Here is a 25,930-nt window from a genome sequence, read left to right as displayed (position 1 = left end):
TTTACATATCACCTTACATATCACTTTACATATCACCTTACATATCACTTTACATATCACCTAACATATCACCTAACATATCACTTTACATATACACCTAACATATCACCTTACATATCACTTTACATATCACCTTACATATCACCTTACATGTCACCTAACATATACATAGCATGCTACATATCACCTTACATATCACCTTACATATACATAGCATGCTACATACACGCCTTACATAGACACATAAACATATTTTTGGCACTAATGGAACCCCATAAGCATGCTACATACACGGCTTACATAGACACATAAACATATTTTTGGCACTAATGGAACCCCATACTAATGGAACCCCATAGGTTTCTTAACGTTAAACACATAGCTGCAACATCTGCCTGGAAGCTAAATCTTTATTTTGCACAATTAGAAGTACAAATAATACGCCCGAGAAAATGTGTCAGCTTCTTTAATGCCAAAGGTCAACCCACTACAGCTAGTTCTAATAAAGCTGCTTCACTCTAAATTATGTCGCCGTTTCAAAAGCACATAAGAGGGTTTTTCAAACAGAGATGACCTTTTCTTCAAATACTCTCTCAGCTTTGGCTTTGTGGTGACAAGAAAACTCCTGAGACCACCAGATAGAAGCTTTACGTCCAAAACAAGCTTTAGATCTCTCATTTACAGCTTCACTCTGAGAGCTACAAAACACACAATATAGTCTAACACAGTATTTCACCAACATGACTAAACATCTCCTCACGTCAGACACACACACACACACACGACTCGGTTTAGTTTAGCACATTTTCATGTCCCACGTTCGATTAGAACTTATTTATGATGGCGCAGCGGTATCAGTTTCCATTGATCTAAAGGTCTGCTGAGATGCTAATCTATCTTCTTTGGGTCTGTAGCCAAATTAAAAGGAACAAGATGCGGTTTTATCAAAGCGTTTGGCCTTATCAAATGAAGCTAAGCTCAGATTGACAGTTTAATGAAGATTCAATTTTTATTACAAACAGGTTGAAAGGAAGTAAAACAACAACAACAAAAGAAACAACATAATTAAAAAAAGACTTTTAACTTTTAACAAGATTAATTTACAATAGTTTAGGTTTTTGCTGACCTTGAGTTCAGTCTTTGCTGCTAACAAAGGAACAAAAGCATGTTTGTGAAACAGCAGATGAGCCACACAACAGTAAGAAATAAAACATAAATGGCCCCAAAGTGACAGCAATATGTTAAAATGTGAAGACCTAAAATCTTTCATTTCTTATTCTTGTGTTTGGGTTGAATGTTCGGCAGAAATCCTCTCTGGTCTGTTGTCACGTTCTACTAATGTGACCTTTTTTATTTCATTGCTACTATCAAAGTTACAAACTACTGATTCTGTCACTTTTATTATTTTTAAAACATCTTTTCTCATTTTTCATTTTTATGTTGTCACTATTGTTAACATCTTCTTGTTTTGGCCACATTCCAGAAACAAAAAATCATACAAAACATAAATGCAAAACAAGTTCAGTGGAAAAAGTGCATGCAAGATCTCTGATGGGCTACAAAGCTTTGAAAAAGTTGTAAATTTAGAAGAATATTCTTTTCCCAACCCTCACAAAGCATTTGTAACCTAGACCCAAACAGTATTTTTGATGCCTTACCAAATAGTTTGTAAAAAAAAAAGACAAAGTTCAAAGTAAACAAAACCACAGCCGCCTTAAAATCTGGTCCACAAGCTCCTCCATCTTTCTTGAAAATGTTTCAAAATATTCAGGTCAAAATACCAGCAGCGTTAGCAACAATGTTCAAAAAAACTTTTGTGGTTAAAAGCAATGACTAAACAAGATCTGTTTACTGGTCAAAACGTGCTTACTAGATGTCACGTAATCAGTTCTGCAAATAAAACGTTCCACCAGCAGCAGGGGTAGCTTTAATGTGAAAAACAATTTTACGACTCACATGGCATTTTAGAAGATAAGAAAAAGTGAAATATGAAGTGTGAAAGTGCAAAATGGGACCATGCATACATGTCTCTTTTGATTTGCTCTTCTCTCTTTGCCAAGAGGCTGAATTGTTTAATTTCTGATGTGTGCTGTCGTGCCGTGATGATGAAATATCACCAAGGTTACAGAAACGTTTGTGGTCAGAGAGACAGCCATCTCTGAAACTCCCTGATGTCAGTCTGTAAAACCAACTCTTTCAGTGGAACACAACAGCTTGCATAATGCACTGTGACTGCCCAGAATTATGCGAGGAGTGCTAACGTGAGCGGCGTGCTTGAGACAGAACCACAGTTTGTGTTTGTTCACTTGCCTACGGGGCAAAAAGGTTTTTTTTAAATAGGATCAATAGCAGCAACTAGAAGTTAGTGACACGGTAAAAAGGATTAATATCTACTAAGAAGAAAGGTTAAGAAAAGTAAATGAAACTCATGCAAATCGACTCTTTAAAGACTTTTCTCAAGTGAAACTACCTCAGAGTGATTACACACTTTGGAAAACATGAAAAGGACTCTGAGTCATTACAGCTTCAAAAGCCTGTGTTAGTGACTTTGTAAAAATTAACCAGGGCAACTGTGCTTCATGCGTCACCTATTTAAGATGGAGTTGACCTGTCGCTCCCATTTGAGCTAAACGCAAAGAAATAAAAACATCTGACATCCCTGAGAGTCTTTCAGCTGCAGAATACAGAATGTTCCCACAAAGTGTAAGCCTGATTGGTCTCCTTGGAGTAATAACAAGTCATCCATGGTTTATTTAATTATTTTATCTATGTTGTGACGTATATCCCTATCCAAACAGCAAGCCTCTGTTTGTCAACCATATAGCTAACCGTGCCGCCTTTACCACATGCTGCTCAGGGAGGGACGGCTCTGATAGCAGGGCACCTCTTTTCCACCCGTCAAACGATTAGGAGACGCTCAAGAAAAAAAAAACATTCGACACAGACAACTAAACATGATTTAACATCTTACAATCAAACGGGTTTGCAGAAACCGTCTGTGGCAGTCATGGTGCAGAAAGGCCAGCTGTTACCGGGGAAACTGTGTTTGGCGAACGTGGGAGATAAACTGGGGCAGTATCTCTCTAATAATAATTTCTATTATCTTCACTGAATGTTTAGATTATCATGTAAATAAGGGGCTGTGCGAGACAACGGCAGATTGAAGCTGAAGGCTGGTGCACAGAGGAGATCAAACAAAACAACAGAGCAATCACCACATGGTGGTGTGCCAGGAGACTAGCAGCAAAGGTAAGCCACAATTACTTCTGTAATTTCTTTTACCCTTATTGAAAATGGGAATCTTGTGTGGGTAGATTTGATAAACTGGCAATTTACCATCGCAGATAAAGAGGAGGTTTCCAGGTTGCCTCATTTGGTGTACTTTGTTGGTTTCGTCACTTTTTCTTGTAAGGAAGTAAAAATAATAGTAAAAAAAAAGCACTTCCTCTTCCTGTTAGACTATAAGAGCCAGGCTTCAGTCACAAGTGATGCCTTGTCACTTGATGCAGCCCTGTACATCAAAGGTAAGGAAATGTAGCTTTTTTAGATACACAACACTCTTTAAAATTAATTTATGTGGTTTGCCCTCTTATACCTGTCTATAGTTTGTATTTTGTCCACAAAAAATGGAGAATAAAGACAATAAAAGTGCTGTGAGGACAGCAAAGTGTTCCAAGAAGCTCTAAGAGACTAATTTCTCCGGTGTAGTTAACTTATTATAGATTTATGAGGGTCATCATTTTCAGAACATATCTACTATTTGAACATAAACTAATAAAATGTTCTGGAAGCTAATTATAAAAGCATCGTTGCTGTATATTTACAGCGTGGAGCACACAGTAACACTGTATTAGGGTTGTATACAAACTCATAGGACCATTATGAGATAATACACTTATCTCAATATATTCTGAGGCACAGACAAGAAAAGAAATTAAGAAAGAGTATAAAGAACAGGAATTACTGTTTGATTCTGAAAGCCATTCTAGTGTTAGCTGAAATTTAATGTCTGAACAGTATAGCAATGCATATTTTAATCCAAGTGTCAAATGAGATCTAGTTTGAAATACTCTGCTGTCAGTGTGGTAATCTCTTTCCATTCTCTCTTATCAGCAGAGCTCAGAGCCCTTGAGGAGACGATGAGTGCTGGGTTACTGGTGAGGACAGGGAAACCACGTTGTCTTGTCGGGTTTGTTCCAGGCCACTGACCCTATAAGAAGCCTTTGTGCTTCGGACTGCCTGATAGATCAAACCTTCCTGTGCGGCAGTCTATTCGTCTCCCGAGTCAGAGTCAAGGACATAACGTGACACATCTCAATCCCTGACAGTTCGGAGAGATTAACACTGACGACATCATGCAGGAGTGCCACACTGGCTTGTGCCTCTCTGTCTACATCATTACCTTTGTGCTGGGCTTTCCCGCAAACGTCCTGGCTTTCTACACCTTTCTGAAGAAAGTGAGGCATAGAGCCACACCGATCGACATCCTCCTCCTCAACCTGACCATCTCTGACCTCCTCTTCCTTCTGTTTTTGCCCTTCAAGATGCAGGAGGCCATGAACAACATGAAGTGGGAGCTGCCCTATGCCCTCTGTCCTGTGTCTGGTTTTGTCTTCTATATGACAATTTACAACAGCACCTTCTTCCTCACTGCTGTCAGCGTTGAGCGCTACCTGGGTGTAGCTTTTCCCATCAAGCACACCTTGAAGCGCCGACCAGTGTATGCTGTTGCTGCCAGCATATTCTTCTGGATGTTCTCCTTCCTTCATCTGAGCATTGTGTTTATTGTACCATTTATTGGAGAAGCCAACCAAAATTCCACCTCTGTCGCTAATGAAATCAAGAGTGAGGTGTGCTATGAAAATTTTACCAAAGAGCAGCTAAGGGTCCTGCTTCCTGTGCGTCTGGAGCTCTGTGTGGTGCTTTTCTGCATCCCCTTCCTCATTTCCAGTTTCTGCTACATCAACTTCATCCGGATCCTGTCAAAGCTGCAGCACATTGACCGCCGCCGCCGCCTCCGGGCCATTGGCATGGCTCTGGGAACACTGCTAGTTTTTGCTTTGTGCTTTGGCCCCTACAACGTCTCACACATTGTGGGTTTCGTCATGAAAAAAAGTCCTGCATGGAGAGACAAGGCCCTGCTGTGCAGCACCTTCAATGCATGTCTGGACCCTTTTATTTTCTACTTCTCCTCATCTGCCGTGAGAGGAACTGTCAGTAGTGTGACAGAAGGGGTTAAAAGTCATCTCAGCAGGTGCCTGTCCTGTCACATGTTCCAGCCTTTGTGGGGGGGAATTAACGAGACTGAAAAAGATAAGGAATACAAACAAGAGGAGATCAATGCTATCAGGACTGACAGGAAGGAAACGGGGAGCAGCAGCTTCCGCTAATTTCTTTATCTCTGCAAGCAGGAAATTAATACCATGTTTATGTTTTTACACACATGAAAATGACTTGGCTGTAAACACTGCAACGCGGTTTGTTTGACTCTCTGATGAACTTCTGATTCGAGGCAACCTTCTGTTTGCCTGAGAAAACCGCATCAATTTTCCAATGCAGCGTACTGTGCAAAGCTGCAGAGACAGGCTGCCTTGAACTGTCACATAAAATAAAAGAGGTATTTCTTGCATTAAGTTGAAGGGTTTCATAATAACTCCCATAATTCAGTAAGGTGTTGTGACAGTGAGATTGCACGAAAACAACACCTAAGCAAGAGCTTCAGCAGTTATTTCTTCACAAAAAGTGATGAAGCTTTCTTTCCTGTTTTAATCACAAACATGATATGCTGTCTGTTTGCAGCAAGAGGCTCATTATGCTGCAGTGGCAAAAAAAGAAAGAAGGTTCTAAGGTGTTGAAAAAACAAGACTTTCTCCAACCTCAAAAAGCTATCTGTACTTATGTTTTGCAACAATTTTTAAACATCTAATCACAATTATCTGTATTTTGTAATTGTTCTTGTAAATTTTTTAAATGTCTTGTAAAACAAAAAGAAACAATATTTTTGTACACAAATCATATAAAAAAGCATTTACATAATTAACGACTGAGTTTTTTGTATATTGATCTGAAAAGACCGTTGTGCACGCTGTTTGAGTCCATACATCAAAAGAGAAAGAAAAAGTTTCCAAAGCAAAACTAATTTTCATAAATAAATCCAATAATCATATATTAAAACAATTATTAACTTTGGTAGGAGCAGAACTCAACAAGAAGTCATTGTGTTTGTGAGTACATGGGAGAGAAGAGATAAACAGTGACTTGTTCCCACTGCGTCGTTCAGATGACGTCATCAGATCCGTCATGTTGTTTAGGATGCAGACAATTTAAAAAGGGTAAAAGAAAAAAAGGATTAAATGTGAGTAATAAAAAACTTTATTCAGCAAAAAGACAGCCTGTTTTGGACGTCACTAATCTGGTTATACTATAGATTTATTTTGATGCTTTAAGAGTCATAATCATGATTTCTGGCAATAGTTTTAGTGGTCACGACTAAATTTAATATAAACTTCCTCCAACGCATGACTCAAGTTCTCACCCCTCATGACGCAAACATGAACAATTCTTCTACACAAGCAAGCACTGCTATCTCCTGTAATCCCGTTTTGTACAAATTACAAACGTTGAGCAAATCACAGCATCTTTTTTTGACAAATGAATAAAAAAATGTGTTAGGCATCTTCTTTTTTTTGTGGGGGGGTGGCACACAAACACCAGTGAATGACTAACATGATCGGGCTACCAGCCACTGATGCAATAAACAAATCCAAAGTTACAGATAATCAGCTTTGATGTGCGGAAAGGAATGAGTCAGGATTTAGAGGACAGGAAAGAAATAAAATAAAAATTATGCACACATGGACCAATGAGCACACAGCAAACATCAAGAATTAAAGTGTGAGAAACTAACATCAAATATAAAGGAGAGGCATCTTTGAAAATCATTTATCTGTAGTTCAAAATCTATTTTCTGGTGATGTCTCTGGACTTGAATTTGTATGAAGCTGTTTGTCAAAGGTTGGTCTGCTGAAATGAGCCACTCTGAACACCAGCAGTCCAGTTTTTATTTCCTCTCCTATTTCATTTTGTGTTTCCTGAAAGACAGTAATTGGTTGTTGCATCAGTGTTGACTTTTTCCTAACAGTGTGTGTGATAGGTTACGATGATAAGACAATAAGAAAAAAACCAGCCCTGCATGTGAGCGGGCTTGTACGTGCACGTGCACGCACGTGTCCGTGTTTGCCAAAGGCAGGGAGAATTGTTGTTCCCGCATGGCAGGCATCATTTTCGCTGCACCCAGGCATGTTTGACTGCTGTGGAAAACAAGATTGCACAAATTAAACACGTTTTTTTTCTAATAGCTTCCTGTAATTCGTGCTAAGTAGGTCTCACCTTCCAGTAAAAACACAACAGTCGCTGCAGAGAGGAAACACAACTTTAGGATGTTCAGATATGTGATAAGTTCATTCGGAGAAGCATCTGAAAAGTAAAAAAAGAAAAGAAACTATTGAGAGAGACACTAAAAAACACGAGAGGCTCATGGCTTTGGTGGATAAACTTGTTTCCTCCTCCCTGAGTGGATGAGTGTTGAAATGTACACTGGAAAAAACATAAATTTGTTCAACTGTGCTGCGTTGCAGGTAATCTAAGACCTTGGAATGATCAGTGTCTGAACTAGATTAACGGCAAAGTAGAGCAGACAGCGCAAGCAGCTTGTAGTCTGAGAGACCATGTCACCAAGGAGCTACGTGTCATTTGGAATAACAGCCTTTAGGCAAACAGAAAACTAACATAAATTTACACATTCTGTAAAAACTGGCTGCTAAGACTCCTCAGAGGGCTGAAAAAACTTGGAAATCATTTAGTTTATTTATTGGTTTTGAGAGGAGTGACTTAACTGCATTAGAAAATATTTGGCTGATAAAAATGTTTTAGTAAATAAGTCGCTTTCCCTTGGTCCTCTGTGTGTGTGTGTGTGTGTTTCAAATAATTAGCGCTGATAAGAACTGGAGGCAGCTGGCCTGTGTCTCTACTATGGACTTCTTTCTGGAGGTTCCTTTTGTACTTCATCTCCCCATGGCAGATTTAGGTTTAATTTTTCAGTTTTTTCTTCTCTTTTAGGTTTTGTCTGAGTTAATGTGGCAGAATGCAGTTCTGTAAAAATTACAATCACCTCATTATCGCCTGCCTTTCGTCTTTTTGTATTTTTGCCCATGTATCTGTTAGTGTATCTGTCTGTTACAAGAATATCCCATGACCCACAGGACAAATTTTAATGAAACTCTTAGAAAGTATTCATAGGATCTAAATCTACAACTGATTAAAATGACTCTAAGTTTTACAGATATTGTGCTAAAATTTGGTGCTCTTGTTGCTGATTCACTTACCACACACTTTAAGTGCTACTCACTGTGTCAGATCTTTTGTTAAAACTGATTTCTGATGATTGGAGTCACCCCTGCCTGTCTGTTAGCAAAATACCTCACAAACCATTGAGCAGTGTTGTTTTATGTTTTATGAAATGTTCAGAATTTAATCATTTGATATACATTTAGAACTGATTTGTTTTTTGGAGTCAGTTCAATTTAAGATGACTGACATTAGCCAATGTACAACAGCCTCCAACTCAATTAGTTTTACAGATACTGAGCTAAATTTGATGTGGTAGTAGCTGAGAGTCATTCAAAACATGTACTGTAATCTGAGATTGCACCTAAAGTTATTTTGAAAGTTTGACCAAAACGACTACAACTCTATCATTGCTCATCATAAGATGATTTTCTTGTAAAACTCTGGCATGAAAGGCAGAGGATGATAGGCATTCCTTCAAGGAATGCTAGGCCTTTAATTTGTTTCAGTTTCAAAGTCACATTGTGCTATTTTCATGCAAACTTAAAAGTGTCATATAGCAGCATTTTAGTATATTTTATGCAGTGTTTTTTTTATCAAACCAATAGACTTATTTAGTTCACATCACCATCATTTTTTCCTGACTTAAAGCTGATGTTTTGAAACAAAAACAACAAACAAAAAACAAAACAAACAACCCCCCACAGCATGCATATATAAGCAACAGTGAGTAAATACACTAGCAATTAATGGGTTAAATCGTTTATATCATGCAAAGTGAATTCAACTTTGTTTTTGATAAAGTTTGCCACTTTAAAGTTCAGGTTTACTCAATAAATTCAACTGTAAATCTCAACTAAGTAGAAGAAAAAGAAAGATCATAAAATGCTATTATTGTTCATTGTGTTTAAAGTGCTTTTGCTGAGATTTGTGCTCTTCACTTACAGGAGTAATTCATAAAGCAGAAAGCCTTCCTATCAAATGGCAGTTATCAAAATATTTAAAGCAATCTATCACACTAATGTAAAATAATAAGCACAATTTCTCAGAGTAACATACATAGCAATTTTTAAACCTATGATTCAAAAACACTGATCAAAAGCAAACTACTAAAAGTGAATTTGATATGTGAAAAAAAAAATTAAATAAAACAACAACTTCATACAAATTTCAGCTGTTTATATAAAATAGATGAATTAATTTCTCTTCTGTATTTACCCCAAGTGAAGAAAGAAGTCAGAGAATCATTCATAGCAGGGTGGTCCTTCACCCAGCACGTGAACGTTATCCCAGCTTTCATGGATTGTTTTTTGGGGAGAATAATGCCACTGAACAGATACACATCCAGGCTGTGGTTGTCCGTCATCAGGAGACACTGTGACTGGTGTGCAGCAGCAGACTTCACAAACTGATCTGAAGACAGCAGGGCTCCGTCAGCTGGGGGCTCCGGCAGGCTGCCATGAGAGTTGCTGGCAGGGACGGTGCAATTGGCATCTGACAGGTGATCGATATCAGCTGCAGCGCTGTGGTAGGTCCAGGTGAGGGTGACCCTACTTGGATGGAATCCTCCAGTGAGACAAATGAGAGCCCAGTGATCGGTCTGTGGGTTTGAAGGAATCTGGAGAAATATTTTAGGAGCAGAAGGAGGGGCTAAGATTGAGAGGAGAATACAGAACAGAGACAGTTTGTTAGATTTAATCACTTTAATCCAGAAAACAAGAATGCAAAGGTGTGCTGGAATGTAATCTGTTTTTAAAAGATTAATATTTGAGGCTGTGGAGCAGTGGTAAGACAAAGGGAAACTTTGCAGGTTTGATTCCCAGCCCTGTCCATATGTTGCCGTGTCCTTGAGCAAGACACCTAATCTTTGGGTGCTTAAATAGCTGCTCACTGCTTCACTTGTGAGTATCTCACATTTATGCTTGGTCAAATGCAGAGAACAAATTTTGCATGGGTGCTTACAATGATGACAGCATATAATACTTTCTTTCTTTTTTCTTTTCTCTAAAACAAGCTGATAATGGCAGCGACTAAATGTTGATGTTTTTTGGTAGTTATGAGCAAAAAGTTGCTGAAATTCTTCTGTGTTCAGCTTATTCAAACCATTGCTTCCAGTTTTATGCCAAATAGAGAAAGTTTTCTGGTTAAAGGTAGCATTCTGCCACATAAATATGCATTACAAAAAAACAAAAACAATTTAGGACAAATAGAAAAAGGTAGCAAACATTTACCAGATTTAAGCTTAACTAATTCTTACTCTGGATCTCACTGCAGCCCCTAATATTAGTACTTAAAGCATTTTAACTGTGATTATTTCAGACATACAGTAGATTACAAAAAGCCCAACAAACAACATATTAACTAGTAAATTGAAAATAACCATCTAATATAAAAGAATACATTAAAAGAAGTATTAAGAAAGAATAAAATGAGCAAAACTACAGAATATTAGTGTTTGCTGTAAACAACATTGCATTCAGGGGAAATCAAAAGAAAGCTTTTCTTCCGCATGAAGGATTTCCACATAATAATTTGACCATCCCTCCCTGCCTTGTTTTCTGGTGAGTTTCAATTCCCTGGGCAAGATCAATACAAGGCACTGCGAATCGTGCTGGGGTGATTATTTCTAGATCTGTCATGAAACTGCTCAGGCAAAAAGATGAACTCAAAGGGAATTTCACGACTTGAATTTTTATAGATTGAGCCTGGCCATTCGTTTCACGGTGATGCATGGTCCACACTTACACTGGGGCTCAGGTACACAGAGGATACAAATGAGACATAATTACCAGCATGGCGGCATCCCTAAAACCCAGAGAAGTTTAATGAACTGCGGGCATGTTCATTTCTGAAACCACCTATTTGTTTCTCACCCAGGACACAGAGCTCGGTGCCGTTTCCTCTCTGTGGGTCTTTCTGCAGGACATTCACCTCACAGTAATACCACCCAGAATCCTCCAGTGTTACCTCAGGGATCACCAGGGAGGAGCTTTGATTCTTCTCCACAAAGATCTGCCTCGATGACTTTGGGATGAGCTGCTTTCCGGGCTTCATTTTGAACCACTGAACCCCGTACTTCAGAGATTCGACTTTAAAATGACAGCCTAGGGTTGCTGTTTCCCCCCGCATGACAGTGAGAGATGGAGGGTACTGTCCAACACTCAGTCCCTCTGGTGTTGCTGTCAGGCCTAAAGACAGAGACATTAATACAATGTGGTATACAAGATACTTTAACAACAGAAACTTTAAATGTGTATCAGGGGTTAAACTGGGATTTGTTATGTGTGTGTTTGGAGGTTTGTAGAAGGAGGATGTCACGGATCCCTTTGGGCCACACGTGTCAGAGTTACTCTGAAAGGTGAGGATAATGAAATCTTTTTGTAAACGCACTTCTTCTGTAATTGTTACAGCTAGAACAAGAGTGTTATCATGAACAGAAAAAATATATACTAAAATAAAAAACTGAAGGGTTTCTATTAGTTCTGTGGATTCAGATTTTCATGAATTTTTAGATTCTCAAAAATTCACAGTCCTCTTGAAATGTGAACAAAATCTCACAAACAAAATTATACAAATACATTTCTGCCTAATATTTTATTATATTTTATCTGTTGGCCTAGAATGAAAAATACATGACTACTTCTGTACCTGAGACAAAGATCTTTGATTAATCTGCAGGAATTAAAGCTTCAATCACCACTGAAACCATATTATGCATGATCTATGGCTTAAAGTCTTTTATATGCTACCAAATAAATCTACACAGAGCAAAATTTGAATGAGCGGTGGTTTTAATGCAGTAATAAATATTTTATCCTCAAATTAATGTAAAACCACTAATTAGTGAGGCCCAGAAGAAAACACAAAATTAATAACATTTAGCTTTGAGGGACAAATAAAAAAATTAAACCTAAATAAATGCCTGATTAAGCTGTATGATTTTCCAAGCTAATGTACCTTGAATTTAAAAAAAATTAACACAAGTTTAATTTTTTTTAAAGTAAAATAAAATAGGAAGGTGAGATGAATTAGAGCTGACTTGTTTATGGTGAGAAGAAAACATTTTTTTATTGCAAGCTGGATGATTAAAGGTACTCACTGCAAACTATGAAATAAACATAAAAAGGTTATCAGGAACTGCATGAAATGGTGCAGAGTTTACTCCTGTAGTTTTCCAGATATATTGATGTGCAATTCTGAAATGAGGGTACACACTCACATAAACAAATCCTTTTCATCTGCATACTTTACTTCAAAAATCTGAGTATAAATATGTATGAATTGTCAGACTTCTCTGTCCTTTAATCTGTAGTTATATTTCATTGCAACAAATCAGAAAAGTGACGCAAACAGTAAATTTAAGAAATCATATTGTAAACTTGGAGTAAATTGATCATGTAAATCAGAAACTGAATTAAGAGAATACCTGACTTGTATTCAGACTGACCTGTTATTTGGCCTGCCAGCATCACAATCACACACAGATGAGCTCTTTTTGTCATGCTGCTGTTGTTTCTCTCTCCAAGCTTGAAATGATCCCTCCGGCTCGCTTTAATTTGAAGCTTGCTGAGCGACACAATGTGTTGGTCTCAGCTTTTTTCATCTGCTGCATGATGGTTAGAGGTGATGGTTCATTAATAGGTCACGTCTCAGCAGAAACCTGAGTCTCAGTGACCGATAGGTTAAAAAACTACACATGTCAGTGTGTTGAAAAACAATTAGACCTCCACACTGTTAGAAACCGCAGTACAATAGTCAGCAAGTTATTGCTGTTCTATGGCCTCCTTTCCCTTCGTAATCAGTGCTGGGTCTTGTTAAACCACAGCTTTGCTTTATTTATAAGGTTTTTGAAAAAAATGAAAAAACCTGCAAAACTTTTGATACAAAGAAAGTGTGATATTTAGATATAGAAGCAAGTTCTTGCAACATAAGGCTGAAAATGCTGACACTTTCCAAAACTCTAGTTTTGATGTGGGCTTTTTGAGTTTTTCATGTTGTGAATATGAATGTCCTGAACACTCTAATGAGCTACAGTCTAATGAATTCAAATATGTGTCCTTTGAGAAGACGGTGGGAAAACTGGGTGAAAATCTTAATTGTCGAATATCGGAGGAGAAACTTTGTTTCAAGCTGGAGAAAAAGTTGCCTCCTAATTTGTTTAATTGAGAAAATAGAGGAATCACTCTAAAAAGTGCTTAAATTGCAGCAATTTAAATGCACTTTACTTTGCGTTTTGAAAATCAAACAATAATAAAACTGGTGATAGTGAAGATAGTGAGACAATAAATTGTTGTGATAAACTGAAATTTTACAAACTGGCCTTTTAATTGGGTTTATTTTGTGTGTCAAAATAAAACTGCTGAGTTCTTTTGATCAAGAAAAGCTTGAATTTCATCACAACAAAGTGATGAAAAGAAATTATGCACAAAGTAAAGTAGTTTAATAATAATGAAATATTTCAAATGAAATAATTAAATATTTCAAATGTCTAAACAAAGTAGTACAGTTGGCATATGTTACTTTGCAGCACATGTCCAAACCTGTTAGGTTTGGTTGGTATTTAAGGACTAATATTTTATAAAGAAATGCATATCACCTGCTGGTTAAAATCATTTTATTCTGAAAAATGACAAAGTAGTATCCACTTTGGTCAAACATAAAAAAATAGTTTTGTCTGATCTCATGCAATATTGGCAAACTCAGAATATGTTGTAAATGACTCTCAGCCACCACTACAACAAATTTCAGTTCAGTATCTGTAAAACTGACTGAGTATAGACATTTTTGAGTTGACTAATGTTGATTAGCTTTGGCTGTCATCTTAAATTGGATTGGCTCCAAAAGGTAATAGGTCTTAGTTATCCAATGATTGTTTCCTGAAAGTTTCAGTAAATTCTGTCCAATGGCTTAAAAGATATTTTGCTAACAGACAGTGTTGACTCAAAATAGTTATTGAATAAAATCTAAACAATGATTTTGCACATTCCATGAATATTTTGTACAAGTTTCATTAAAATTTGTTCAGTGTTTCATGATGCAGTTTGGTAACAGACAAACAGATAAACACACACACAAACTAGGTAAATATCTTCTCTTTTTTACATGAACAGCAATAATAAAAGTAAATATTGCAAAATTATATAAAATCTGTAGCTGCCCTGCATTCATGTGTGGTTATTCAGTACACACACACAAACACACACACACCCACAAAAATCCAGTAAATAAATCAAAGCCCATATAATTAAAAATCACAAAAATGTTTTTGCTTCTAGTATTTTACTGTTAAATGATTTTCAATAAACTTTCAAGTGTAGTTTAATTACATTTCTCAGCTTTTATCAAAAGGGAATTTTATGGCAAGCTTTATTTTTATTTCAAATCATGTGCAAGAGTTTTCCTTTTTATAATGTATTCGACTTTTTTACAAGCACAAAGTAACAGTGTCCTTCCTGCACAGAATCAAAACATCTGCTCACCAAAGGCATTACTCATTTATTTGATTGCGTGTGTGTCAGTACTACACATGCAGATCTGTTCAACTCATAAAATGAGAAGACAGAAAGGTTTTGTTTTGGCAAGAGAGGGGCAGTTGTTTCAGTGCCAGTGATCCCATTTGTAGCCACCACTGAACTAGAAACAACTCCTAAACACATGATGACAGCATTCATTTTCACATCAAAGATTATTAACAGCAGCAAGCCAATCAAGTGGGCGATTCCAGGTTTTTCGGATTTGTGTTAATTTTTAGAAAACATTTTGATTTCGGCCTTAAATGAGTAGCATCAAACCGCATGTATCAGACATTTAAGGAAATAAAAAAAACCCCTCAAAGATAGACCTGCAAACACAACAAAAGCGGAGGCTGTTTTCTCAGCAGGAAGCAGAAAAACAAAGTGCAGCAGCTGCTTGACCTTACCTTCTTTCTAACCACACAGCAACCACTTCCAGCACAAAAGAAACAAGACAAAACAAACAAAAAAATAATTAAAAAAAAACACACACACACAACTGGGTCTGTTAAAAACGAAACAGTTTTATTTTTTTTTTGTCTCCTGCCACTTGATATCATTTTCCACTTTGTGGATTTTGAAAAAAAAAAAGAAAAGAAAAGTATAAAAGACAAGATCAGCAACTAAACAAATAAAAAAGAATCACAATCATTGCTTTACACGACAGAACATCTATCAGGATGGGAAACAAATATGTTTCTTTCATTCTGTCTTGTGTGTTTACTTTGATAACATCTCAAGGAATGTAATAAATGCCTGTAATCCAGGTTTATGCTATGAATAAAACACACAACCTGCCCTGTGGAGCACAGGAAATACACACATGTGCACAAATACTGCTCACACATGAAACCTCTTGATTTGCTTCTGGTTGAGTGTAATGCACACTTGAACATGCATCGCTTGAAAACTCACACTCAAAGACTCGCACTCAGAATTTCTAATAGCAGCGTGGGCAGACCTGGAGCAAAGACGGGTGGGAGGCCATTTTTACAATGGTTTATCTTTTGACAAAAAGAGAAGAAGAAAGGCAAGATTTAAGAGATTTAAGTGTGTGTTCAGAGAGGAAGAACAAAGACATGTGTTACACATTCATAACCAGAGTCAGCTCACGCCAACAATTAGACACAGAAGGCCTTCTCAAGTAAAATTTGTCATTACTTTTCAAGGGAGACATTTCTATTTCTGTACTCAGCAGTTATTTCCTCCCTGAAGCATTCAGACCCTGACTGTCCTGTCACAGCTTTCAGTGCAGCTCGCACAAGAGCTCGGTGCATCTGAGTCTGCACCTCAGTTTGGTTTCCCTCTCTGCAATATTTAATCAGCACAAAAACACCAGTTGTGTCTGTCACTCGTGAAAGAAATCCAAGTTTTCCCCTGTCAGTTCTCAGCACCACAACCGATATTTACCCATCGGTTGATTGACAAGCAAAATGCCAAGCGTGGGATGGTAATTCACAGAGGCCAAGTAATGGTGCTCTTTCTATGCTGGAGATGTGAGGTGGGCGACTTAATGACTAGGGAAGACATGGTGGGCGAGATTCCTCCTTTGTGTTGCGTGGTCCGGACGAATGTTGCTGTTGCTCAGCTGGTGGAGTGTGGCATGCTGTTAATTAGCTGGATGCCCCGGTTCTTAGAGAGGTGAGTGATTGACAAGAAGACACCATCTGTGGCCACGGTGAGGAGGAGGGTGAGATCAGTGGTTTTGTGGCCCAAAATCTTTGTTATGAGCTGAGGATTTAAATAGATATACGGAACACTTCAGCTGATTCTATCTATCTATCTATCTATCTATCTATCTATCTATCTATCTATCTATCTATCTATCTATCTATCTATCTATCTATCTATCTATCTATCTATCTATCTATCTATCTATCTATCTATCTATCTATCTATCTATCTATCTATCTATCTATCTATCTATCTATCTAGTTAAAGTGTTCATGCTCAGTGTCATTCAGCTCCTTATATTGTTGTCTAAAGCAGTGCATACATTACGCGCTGTAATGAAACCGTTTTGTGCCTTAATAAACTTACAACGCTGACTTTGCCCATGAGATCTGAATGAGCCTGTAGACTGCTGGTAAACAATGGATAATTGGGATAATATATAGGAATTAGGCATGCTTTGCAATAAAGGACACAAGCAGGGGATTTGGAGTAATGATATTGATTCATATGTAATTGTCACTCTAGTGTAGCATATCCTTTTGGTATACTGAGTCTGGTGCTACGATGTCTGCAATTTCTCAAAAATAAAACTTAATCTGTTACACATATTTTATTGTTACTCAATGGGACTCGTGCGTTTTCCTTATTTAGACATAATAGACACGTAACTGTTTAAAACATGAGCTGCTGCCACAAAATTGCGCATAAGAATCATGTACCGCTAAAAGAGTAGAAAAACAACCAATAAATACAGTTCAAAATGAAAACTAACTGATTAATTCTTCACTCCCTGGATTCAATTCATGGCTCTGAACTCATAGTTTACGGAGCTGACATTACAGCCTGCCCAAATAGTTTCAAAGAAGGGCTTAAAATCGATGTGCAATTAGGGGTGTCTTGTATCAGGCATGATGAATTATGCTCTCTGTTCTAAGGCTGGGTTATAGACACTTGATCAATTCACTTTCCTGGGCTGAGGAGAAATTGCTCTATTCCAAAGCCATTCAGTCAAATGTATTGATTAACTATTGTGTTCTGGATTGAAAGTCTGTCCAGGATCTGCTCTGTGCAGGGAAGCTGTTGTAAGAAAAGATTTGGTCTGAGCCTGCTGCCACATAACAAAGAATGTGATATATTATACCACCTAGCTTATACCACTTTAATTTTTCTTCAGTGCTGGCATCGAAGCAAAAATAAAAATTCACTGGTTTAGTTCAGGATCTTTCTTCGCACCCTAAAGTGCAGAGTTACCTGACTCTTTTTAACAAAAGCACCTTGCTTTGAAAATAAGCATAATCTATATTCTTAAAATTTATTTTATATTCATTTTATAACACAAAATATACACTGACAAAATTATTGAAAAAAATCTAATAATTCATGACCAAATCTGCCAAAAATCAAGTAAACCAAGCAAAATGCACCTATTAAAGTGCAATATAATGCTATATTCTGTAAAGTGTCTCTAGTTCTGTGAGCTCTAAATAACAATTTGATGGCACACTTCTCTAAACAAATCATCATAACCTTCAGCTACAGGAGACAATCAACACTTTCTCATCAGGGTACGCCGAATGTAATTAGGGGCTGAGGAATGGTCTTGTTTATATCACTATAAACTCATTGAACCCCAGTTGGGGCGTTATTTACACACTTGAAATAGGCCAGACTGCATTTGTGATCAAGGCTATGTTAATAAGATTCATATTACATGGTGCAACCGTAAATAGTGCGTGCTACACCTTCCCCTGGGGGAGACCACAGTGCTCAAGTTTGGAAATGCAATATGAACTCCTGTCTGTCTCCTCTCCCTAAATGAAGAGTTCACTGTCTGGTTAGTGTCATCCCATCTCCCTCTGGCTTTCAGGTTTTGAATGTGCATTGTCAGGATATCCTCCCACAGGCCCATCAGACCGGGTGCTCTCTCAGCAGGAACCTCATCTAACCTTAAATTTTGCACCCCGGGGGATCTTTTGCACTCCCGCCAACACACTCTGCAGCCTTCATTTTGTAACATAAGTGTGAATCACGTACAGCGCCGTGCAAAGGCTTTTACTTTACATATTTAGATTATTTGCCATGACATAATAGCATCAACATGCGCTCTGTTTGTTCTGAACTGGTTCTAAAGATACGACCAGAGTGATAAAAAAGCAGTTTTCTCTGACAAACAAAGGGTCCCCCATCAGGTTCAATATCGATTAGAAGACATTGAAACAGTTTAAATCTGCAGAAGAAATTGGACGTTTTTCATGTGCACCAGTGACCTCAAGGAGGACTTGTAACCTAAGCTAAATCAATTTAGGTTTCTCTGTTGCATGTTCTATAACAAAGCTGTAAAGCCTAAAACTTGTAAAGCCACAAACATGTGTTATTTAATAACAGACTGATTGTACAAATACTCACATTCCAGTTCTCAGTTATATTGCCCTTTTTCTCTTCATCTGAACTGTTTACCCGCAAAACCTGAACACAATAGTTAAAATTAGATTTTTTTTTCAAAATCCACCCACACACAAATACTGACATGCTTTTTTCAAACCCACGCTGACAAACATGACAGAATGTAATTTTTTTGTCCATAATTTTATCTTCTTTTTGTCTTCATCAACAACAGATTATGTACATACAGATGTTGTGGGTCACTGGAAAACCCAGCTGACGTAAAACAGCGTGTAAGTGACAAAAAAAAAAAAATGTCATAAAAGACGATAAAAGTGTGAAAGTGTGACAGAGACAGTAAAAAAAGACTCGCTGATAAAACGTCCTGCTATTGTGCTTGAAATGGAATCCATCATTGTTTTCAGAGCAAGAAGTTGCATGCACAAATATGCGTTCTTTAACACACACGATCCAAATACGTTGCAGAGGGAAGGACTTCTTGAATACAACATGTAATGTCCAAGATTGAGGGCCATTTAAACAGAGCTTCACAATCATCTCAGAGGACTGTACACAATAAAAGTACAACAACAGACCTATTTCATAGAGCTTGTTAATGGCAGATAATTTTAAATATTACACCACAGATTTAACCATGACTCATATCTCCTGCACAGTAAAATTAGGGGTTATTGCTGGTTTGAAACTAAAGTCAAAAGAATAAAACACATTCACACATTTGATTCAATGCTAACGTATTCCACCCCTTTCATGTTATTGTAGTCAGGGTTCAGTCAAGGTAAACTCATCCCTCCATGCAGGCTCGTTATGGCAAATTTGCATACAGTCGCTGCATGTTAGTGGAACAGTGTTCCAGAGACAAAATGAGTGCCACCGTGTTGAAATACGGCCTTTCCTCCTACTGTTTGTGCTGTGCAGGGGAAGTGGCTAAATAACTGTGCCATGGGGGGTTTGTAGAGCTTATGCCTACATGTCACAGGTATACACTGGAGGGAGTAGCAGCGCACCAAGGCGAGGTTGTCCTTGAAGAGGATTCCTGTCAGTGGCAGGATTGAGCTTGATTTATGGGGGCCATAACTGGGCGGCAGGAAGGACAGGTGAAGCTCCTTCACTCAGCCAGCCACAGGTAATGGCTAATTACATCTTTATCTCCTCATGGTCTGGCAGAACAAGAACCGACTTACAGCCACAACCAGAGACTGACACGGATCCAAATCATTTTATCTAGCATGGTCGGAGAGGACACACTATGACGAGTGGACAAATGTGCTGGAAATGTGTGTTTGATGCTGTTAAAAGCATGGCAAAGAGAGTCAAATACATAAACTGTTACAAATTATAAATTACATCACCAGTCACTGCTTCTGGACTCAAATGACATGATTTCTTAAACAATTTTAAATGTCTCTTGAAAAGCTTGTAATGGCAAAATATAGCACATCACTTTACACATTTTTTATGTTATTTTTTTTCATTGAAGTCATTGCATGTGTGTGAGTAAAGTATAAAAACTTGTTTTGTTTTTTTTTCCACGCACAACCTTTCACCATCAGATTTTGTTCATTTTTTTCTTACATGGAATTACTATTCATAGTTATTCAAATACTTATTAACATCATCATCATTATCATCATCATCATTATCAGTAGAAGTAGTATTATTAACACCAAAAAAGTAAAAGCAGGTTCAGAGTAAAACAGACACAGTGCAGGGAGGGAAGGAGGGAGGGAGGAAGGTGTTTGGACTCACAACAGGAACATCTCTAACCAGTACATGCTATCAACAAGCGACAAAGAAGATGGAGTCGCAGCTTTGAAACAGAAGATATTTTTGTCAGTTGACAGTCTCTTGCTGCTTCAGAAGACTGGAGTGAAGTCGAGGCTTACTGGAGATCTTGTTTGACGCAAAGTGTCTTGATGCTGCTGGCGCGGCCTCATACTGCATATATTTACACTGGGGGAGGAAAAGTGAAGGATGGGGGGGTGGAGAGGGTGGTGTTGGCACACAGCAGAGAACACTATAGCAATGCGAAGGGCAACTAGACAAAGCACTTTGAACAGAGAGACAGGGAGGGTTAAAAAAGGTTTGGGTAGTGAGGGCTACATGCGAAACCTTAGCATGACCCCTTCTAATTTATAAAGGGGTTATAAGGACTGATGCCGTCACCACCCACCCTTTTTCGTTTTATACATTTTGACATCATTCATAGCAGGTTCACTGCTACACAGTAAAAAAAAATTCATATATGTGTCATTTAGTATGTGTGTGTGTGTGTGTGTGTGTGTGTGTGTGTGTGTGTGTGTGAGATCAAAGGGAAAAAACTTCACATGACCACCAGCTGGACAATTTTCAAAAGGTCACATGACCGTCATTAAACAACATTACCATCATTCCATAAATAACTACAAAATTATTGTGATTTGATGTATTATTTCCATAAGGCAAACATTGTAGGTCAGTCAATAGTTTGTATAGTATCTTACATAAATGACCATCCAGTTGTTAGATTATCTATTTTCTCATTTATCACCATCAGGAATATACACTTTCTACTAACATCATCCCAGTGGTAAGAAAACAAAGTGATGAAGGGAAGTACCAAGGCATTCTGGGAGACAAAAAGAGACAAATTGTATGTGTGTGAGAGATAAAAACAGAAAAAAAAGTACATTAATAATAAGTTGAATTCAAAATTGAATTGAGGGTGCAGGTTTTTTGGGGGAAGGGGAAGGGGAGGGGGAAGGGGAGGGGGAAGGGGAGGGAGTTGTCGTGCGTCTGATGCAATGATTCGATGGCTCCTGGAATAATGCATATTCTTTTTGTTCACAGTGATGGGTTCGTAATTAAAGAATTTCATTTCCGTTTTTCCTTCCATTGTGGGGGAGAGAGGGAGCAGAGGAGGAAGTGGGGCTTCCGGGGGCGCTTAAGGACGAATCCAAACGCACCGTGATCATTACACTTTGAGCAGAACAACAGCAGAAAGGGAAACCCAAACACACACGCTCACACTCATCCCTGCATCTAAACTGGTCCCTCGTCCCTGGAGGGCCCCTGGTCCTGGATAAAGAAATAATGGGTTGGAAAAGAAAACAGGGAAGGGAGGGAGAGAAGAGAGACAAATGCAAAGTTAGAATCACATAGAAAATGAGTTTTCATACTTTGAGGGAAAAATCTCCACATGAGTAACACTAACATCCATCATAATTTACATTTTTTTTCCTTCTCTATATTCTGAGGGTTTTCACAGAAGACTTCATTCATATCTATTTGCAGCTTGATTTAAGTAATATTCTTTTCCTAAAAACATGGCATAAATTTATCTTTTTCTTGCTGCTGACAGTGTGCTTTGATTTATTTAATGATAAAAAATGGGTTCCAATATGCATCTTCTCTGTAAAAGCCTCTGACTGCAACATGTCAAAATAAATGTAACAAGAAATCTGAATGAGCCATTGTTATTAATTTCACTTAGTTGTATCTGAGTTTGACACACAAGATGATAAAAGATGCATTTAATGACTTAATTTGATAATCCAGTCTGATGTTGTAAAGCCACAGAGCATACGTTAACATTGTCAGAGTTGTCATTCGGATTTGTCAAACACATTTGATACCAGTTTGATTGTACTCTAGTCTTTTGAGTAATGCCAGTGAGGCAGCATCTTCCAAGCACAAGAACAACACAACAACCAACCAACCAAACAAACAAACAAGGAAACAGTTCCGAGGATGGAGCTAAGCTGCAAAAAATGAGAGCACATGCAGTAAATGTAATCAAAAATGTCTCATGCGACAGTTGTCCTCACAGCTTGGACACATATTGCTTTGATGGTGATTTGTAAGGTTACTGATGAATACCATAATGAAAATTATATACATTTTTTTTCTTTGTATCCTTATGGTAGAAAGAATATCCTTTTTAAAGTAAAACTTTGAAGCATGTTTTAATATATTTAGTGGGTTTCTGAAATCAATAGAGGTTAAAATAATGCAAGCAGGGTCAAAATGCAAATCCAACTTCAATCACCATTTATATGCATGTCTCTCGGCAAGCTGCACTTTGACAGAATCCTTAGTTGCCCTCAACAAGTTAATATTTTACCGTTATTTTTGGCAGAATATAAAAAAATGCTAGTTTTGTTGCACGGATCTGACTTTTAAAGCCTTTTCATATATTTTCAGAGTTAAGATTATCCTTTGGGAAGGCGATTTTGGAAGCATAGTGTAAACATAGCTTTATTTTATTTGAACAAAAACAGCAGACAAAATCAGTCATAAAAAATGAATGCATACATCTTTTGATATGTTGGTGTGCATTTGGAACGTTGTTTTGAAGAAACATTCAGCTGTTAGTTTTAACAGTCCAGCTTTACAGTTTTTCTGAAAAAATCTGAAAATATTTTCCTTGTTTTTCATTTAATGCAAACCATCAGTTCTTTTTTTTAGCAAAGTAATCCCAGAATAGGATTCTACTAACACTAATATAAACAGCTGTTGCACAGTTCTCAGACTCGAATGCCTCACCTTTTCACTGGCAGGCATTCAGAAGCAGTCGAACAATTGAAGACAACAACCAGTTTGTTTTAAATGAATAGGTTTGACTCATACTGTCAGTCTGATCATTGTAAATACACAGCCTTTAATGTTATTTTTTGTCCTTGTGGTCTACTGAAAACATCAGCTGGGACTGCAAGCATTTATTTTGCAGTAGCTGTTTAGGTGAGTGCAGTGAAGCTGACTTTGTGTGTATTGCTTCAGAGGAGATGGACCTGCTGTAACCTGAGAGGCCTAAACATAGCCACAGCTCAGTCTGTTAACACAGACACATAAGTGCGTTTGTCTGGAAAAAAAAATCCTATTATGTTATTATTATATATTATATCATCAACAATATGTTATTTGAGGCAGGGAGCTTTAAAAGGGCAACTGCTAGAACCCTTAATTATTTCCTCCTTTTTATTTGTTTATTTTTTTTGCTGTTTTGCAGTTTGCTCGATTTAAAAGCTCTGATCCTGGTGGCTCAGATTCAAGTGTATCAGTGTAAAGTGAAAGCTACTAGAGACTTCCAAATAGTCTCAGTAATGGACTCATTGATAGAGGGTAATTACAATAATGTGCCAGTTTTGATGTGATTGAGGGTTGCTGATGTTAAAATACCACATGCGGTACATTTAAAATGGTGAAATAAGAGGTAGAAAAGGAGAAAAATAAAGTCCGGTGAGGCAATGACAGCGAGGGACATCTTATAAATAGAGATGCTATAAAAGTATCTGATTATAGTTTGACTTTTTTTTTGCATGAGGTTGAGAGCAGAAAGAGGGTTTGTTGTGTTCTAATGATGGTCGTAGAAGATTAGGAGGGAAAGAGGAGGCAGAAGGACAGATGATGGAGAGATAGGCTGACAGAAGTGGCTGCCGCAGTGAAAAAAAGAGAGCAGAAAGATGTATGGGTCTGGCGGAGGAGTGAGTCATTGAAGGAAGACTGGACGAGATAATGGGGAAAGGAATGAAAGAAGAAAAAGGGGTAGATGAAGGACTCACTTAAGATGGTAATGCCAAATGCACTAAAGGGAGGGTGATGGAAAATGGAAGGGTAGGAAATCGCTCATTGGGGACGGTTAATGTGAACTGGGCTTGAGAAAAATGACAACTTCTTGGGTAACAGGACAGAACAGAACGACAGTCTGTGTGTACAGGCGGGAATGTGTACGGAGGAAAGATGGAGGGGTGAGCGTTTGAAAAAGAGAGAGAAGCTGTAATATAGGCAAGCAAAGCTTTAATGGGGCGGAGAATAACGAAAATGGGAAAAAGGAAGGAGCTGAATGCTGAGAAAACAGTCTGCAGTTTGCGGAGCAAAAATAGACATTGCCTATATTTTTGCAGCAGAAAGACCTGTCTAACTCTTGATAGTCAGAAAAGATAAATGTGAGCATTTTTAGGACGTTCTGTTTTTGCATGCATGTGCACTGCACAAAGTGTGAATGCACTGGCGTTCTGTGATAACTTACGAAACAGCAGCATACTGGCGTTGGAAGAGCCCAGACGGTTTGAGGCAAAGCAAGTGTAGTTGCCAAAATGTTTCTCTGTCACATTGGTAAACAGCAACAGTGAGCGCGTCTTCTCATTTTTGATCCTTAAGGTGTTGTCATTCTCTACCGGCCTGGGTAGGGTGGGTGCAGAAGCAAAGACAGGAAGTAAGAAGAAAAAGTGTTTAACTGAAAAAAAGGAGGAAACATAACAGCACACATAGCTGGATTTTTTCCTTTTCTCTGTCATTCTTTTGACAACCTTGCAGCATAGTACCCTTCTAATCACTGTCTAACCTTGTACTAATATTGAAATTTCACTGTCTATAAATAAAGACATCCTAATGGGGCCTTTTATGCTGCTCTCTCTGGCTGGCAAAACATTTAAATATCTCAACATTTTCCTGTACCTGGTGCCAAATTACCCAAAGATATCTACATTCTCTGGGTCCTTTTACAATTTTTTTTAAATTGAAAAGCTTTCCATAATTCATCCATCGCTTTTGGTCACTGATGTCTGTGAAGAAATTTTACAAGTATTTATCATCATAAAAGTATTAAGAAGAGTTTCCAATTAAACTAAACCTTACAATTCCATTTCATACTCAAGCTGTAGGCCAAACTTCATAACCATTGATTGACACTGATTGAAATTTCCTGCACAGCCCAGCTGAAGGTGAAGAGTGAAATTACTGTCTGACACTGAACTGTTTTATTATTTTAACATCACAATTATTCTGAATTCCTGGAAGCTGTAGATTTTAGACATTCAAGGTTTGCACCCAACAGTGAGGATATATGTGAAAACATCCTCCATGGCAAATACTGAAACTGTATGAAATATCCATGAAGCTCTTTTTATTCATTTTAAGAAAGAAAAAGAAAACTCTGCTAAGCCTTTTCTGGCTAAATAATTAAATCAAATGCATTCTTTCTTCTTCTTTTCACATGTTACACATTAAATTTTAAC

At 37.8% G+C, this 25,930-nt stretch overlaps 3 protein-coding genes across 6 annotated transcripts in view; 1 reads left to right on the top strand and 2 right to left on the bottom strand.

The window, feature by feature from the left end:
- The first annotated feature begins 2,987 nt into the window (after positions 1 to 2,987).
- On the top strand, positions 2,988 to 6,037 carry LOC108240341 (free fatty acid receptor 2). 3 transcript variants are annotated; one of them, XM_017423733.3, is made up of 2 exons: positions 2,988 to 3,249; positions 4,114 to 6,037. In XM_017423733.3, the coding sequence occupies exon 2, from the start codon at positions 4,356 to 4,358 to the stop codon at positions 5,388 to 5,390; it is 1,035 nt and encodes a 344-aa protein (XP_017279222.1). In that variant the 5' UTR covers positions 2,988 to 3,249; positions 4,114 to 4,355; the 3' UTR covers positions 5,391 to 6,037. The 3 variants fall into 3 exon arrangements, with proteins under 3 accessions (XP_017279222.1, XP_017279221.1, XP_017279223.1); XM_017423732.3 differs by lacking the exon at positions 2,988 to 3,249 and adding an exon at positions 3,463 to 3,524; XM_017423734.3 differs by lacking the exon at positions 2,988 to 3,249 and adding an exon at positions 3,468 to 3,524 and having other exon boundaries at positions 4,117 to 6,037.
- Positions 6,038 to 6,252: 215 nt separating this feature from the next.
- Positions 6,253 to 11,522, bottom strand: LOC108240327 (signal-regulatory protein beta-1-like). The gene is made up of 4 exons (XM_017423715.3): positions 11,220 to 11,522; positions 9,565 to 9,996; positions 7,390 to 7,476; positions 6,253 to 7,310 (listed from the first exon to the last, which is right to left on the bottom strand). The coding sequence occupies exons 1-4, from the start codon at positions 11,473 to 11,475 to the stop codon at positions 7,279 to 7,281; spliced, it is 807 nt and encodes a 268-aa protein (XP_017279204.2). The 5' UTR covers positions 11,476 to 11,522; the 3' UTR covers positions 6,253 to 7,278.
- A 3,840-nt stretch (positions 11,523 to 15,362) lies between these two features.
- Positions 15,363 to 25,930, bottom strand: part of iglon5 (IgLON family member 5) — a 111,576-nt gene continuing 101,008 nt past the window's right edge. Inside the window, exons 7-8 of one of the 2 annotated variants that reach the window (XM_017423752.3) lie at positions 24,943 to 25,094; positions 15,363 to 21,992 (exon numbers count right to left, since the gene is read on the bottom strand). In XM_017423752.3, coding sequence (XP_017279241.1) covers positions 21,889 to 21,992; positions 24,943 to 25,094 — 256 coding nt within the window. In that variant the 3' untranslated portion in view covers positions 15,363 to 21,888. The remainder of the gene's footprint in view (positions 21,993 to 24,942; positions 25,095 to 25,930) is intronic. The other variant, XM_037980443.1, reaches the window with a different exon arrangement.

This window comes from Kryptolebias marmoratus, linkage group LG16 (genome assembly GCF_001649575.2).
Source record: "Kryptolebias marmoratus isolate JLee-2015 linkage group LG16, ASM164957v2, whole genome shotgun sequence".
NCBI classification, from domain to species: Eukaryota; Metazoa; Chordata; class Actinopteri; order Cyprinodontiformes; family Rivulidae; genus Kryptolebias; species Kryptolebias marmoratus.
Note: the sequence above shows the minus strand (reverse complement) of the source record. Positions and strands in the feature narration are given on the sequence as shown.

Coding starts and splice junctions, on each gene's coding strand:
- LOC108240327 (XM_017423715.3), bottom strand. CDS start 11,475: ATGCGGGGGGAAACAGCAACCCTAGGCTGTCATTTTAAAGTCGAATCT. Junction 9,997..11,219: donor CACCGAGCTCTGTGTCCTGG/GTGAGAAACAAA, acceptor TCTCAATCTTAG/CCCCTCCTTCTGCTCCTAAA. Junction 7,477..9,564: donor GACTTCTTTCTTCACTTGGG/GTAAATACAGAA, acceptor TTTACTTTTCAG/ATGCTTCTCCGAATGAACTT.
- LOC108240341 (XM_017423733.3), top strand. CDS start 4,356: ATGCAGGAGTGCCACACTGGCTTGTGCCTCTCTGTCTACATCATTACC.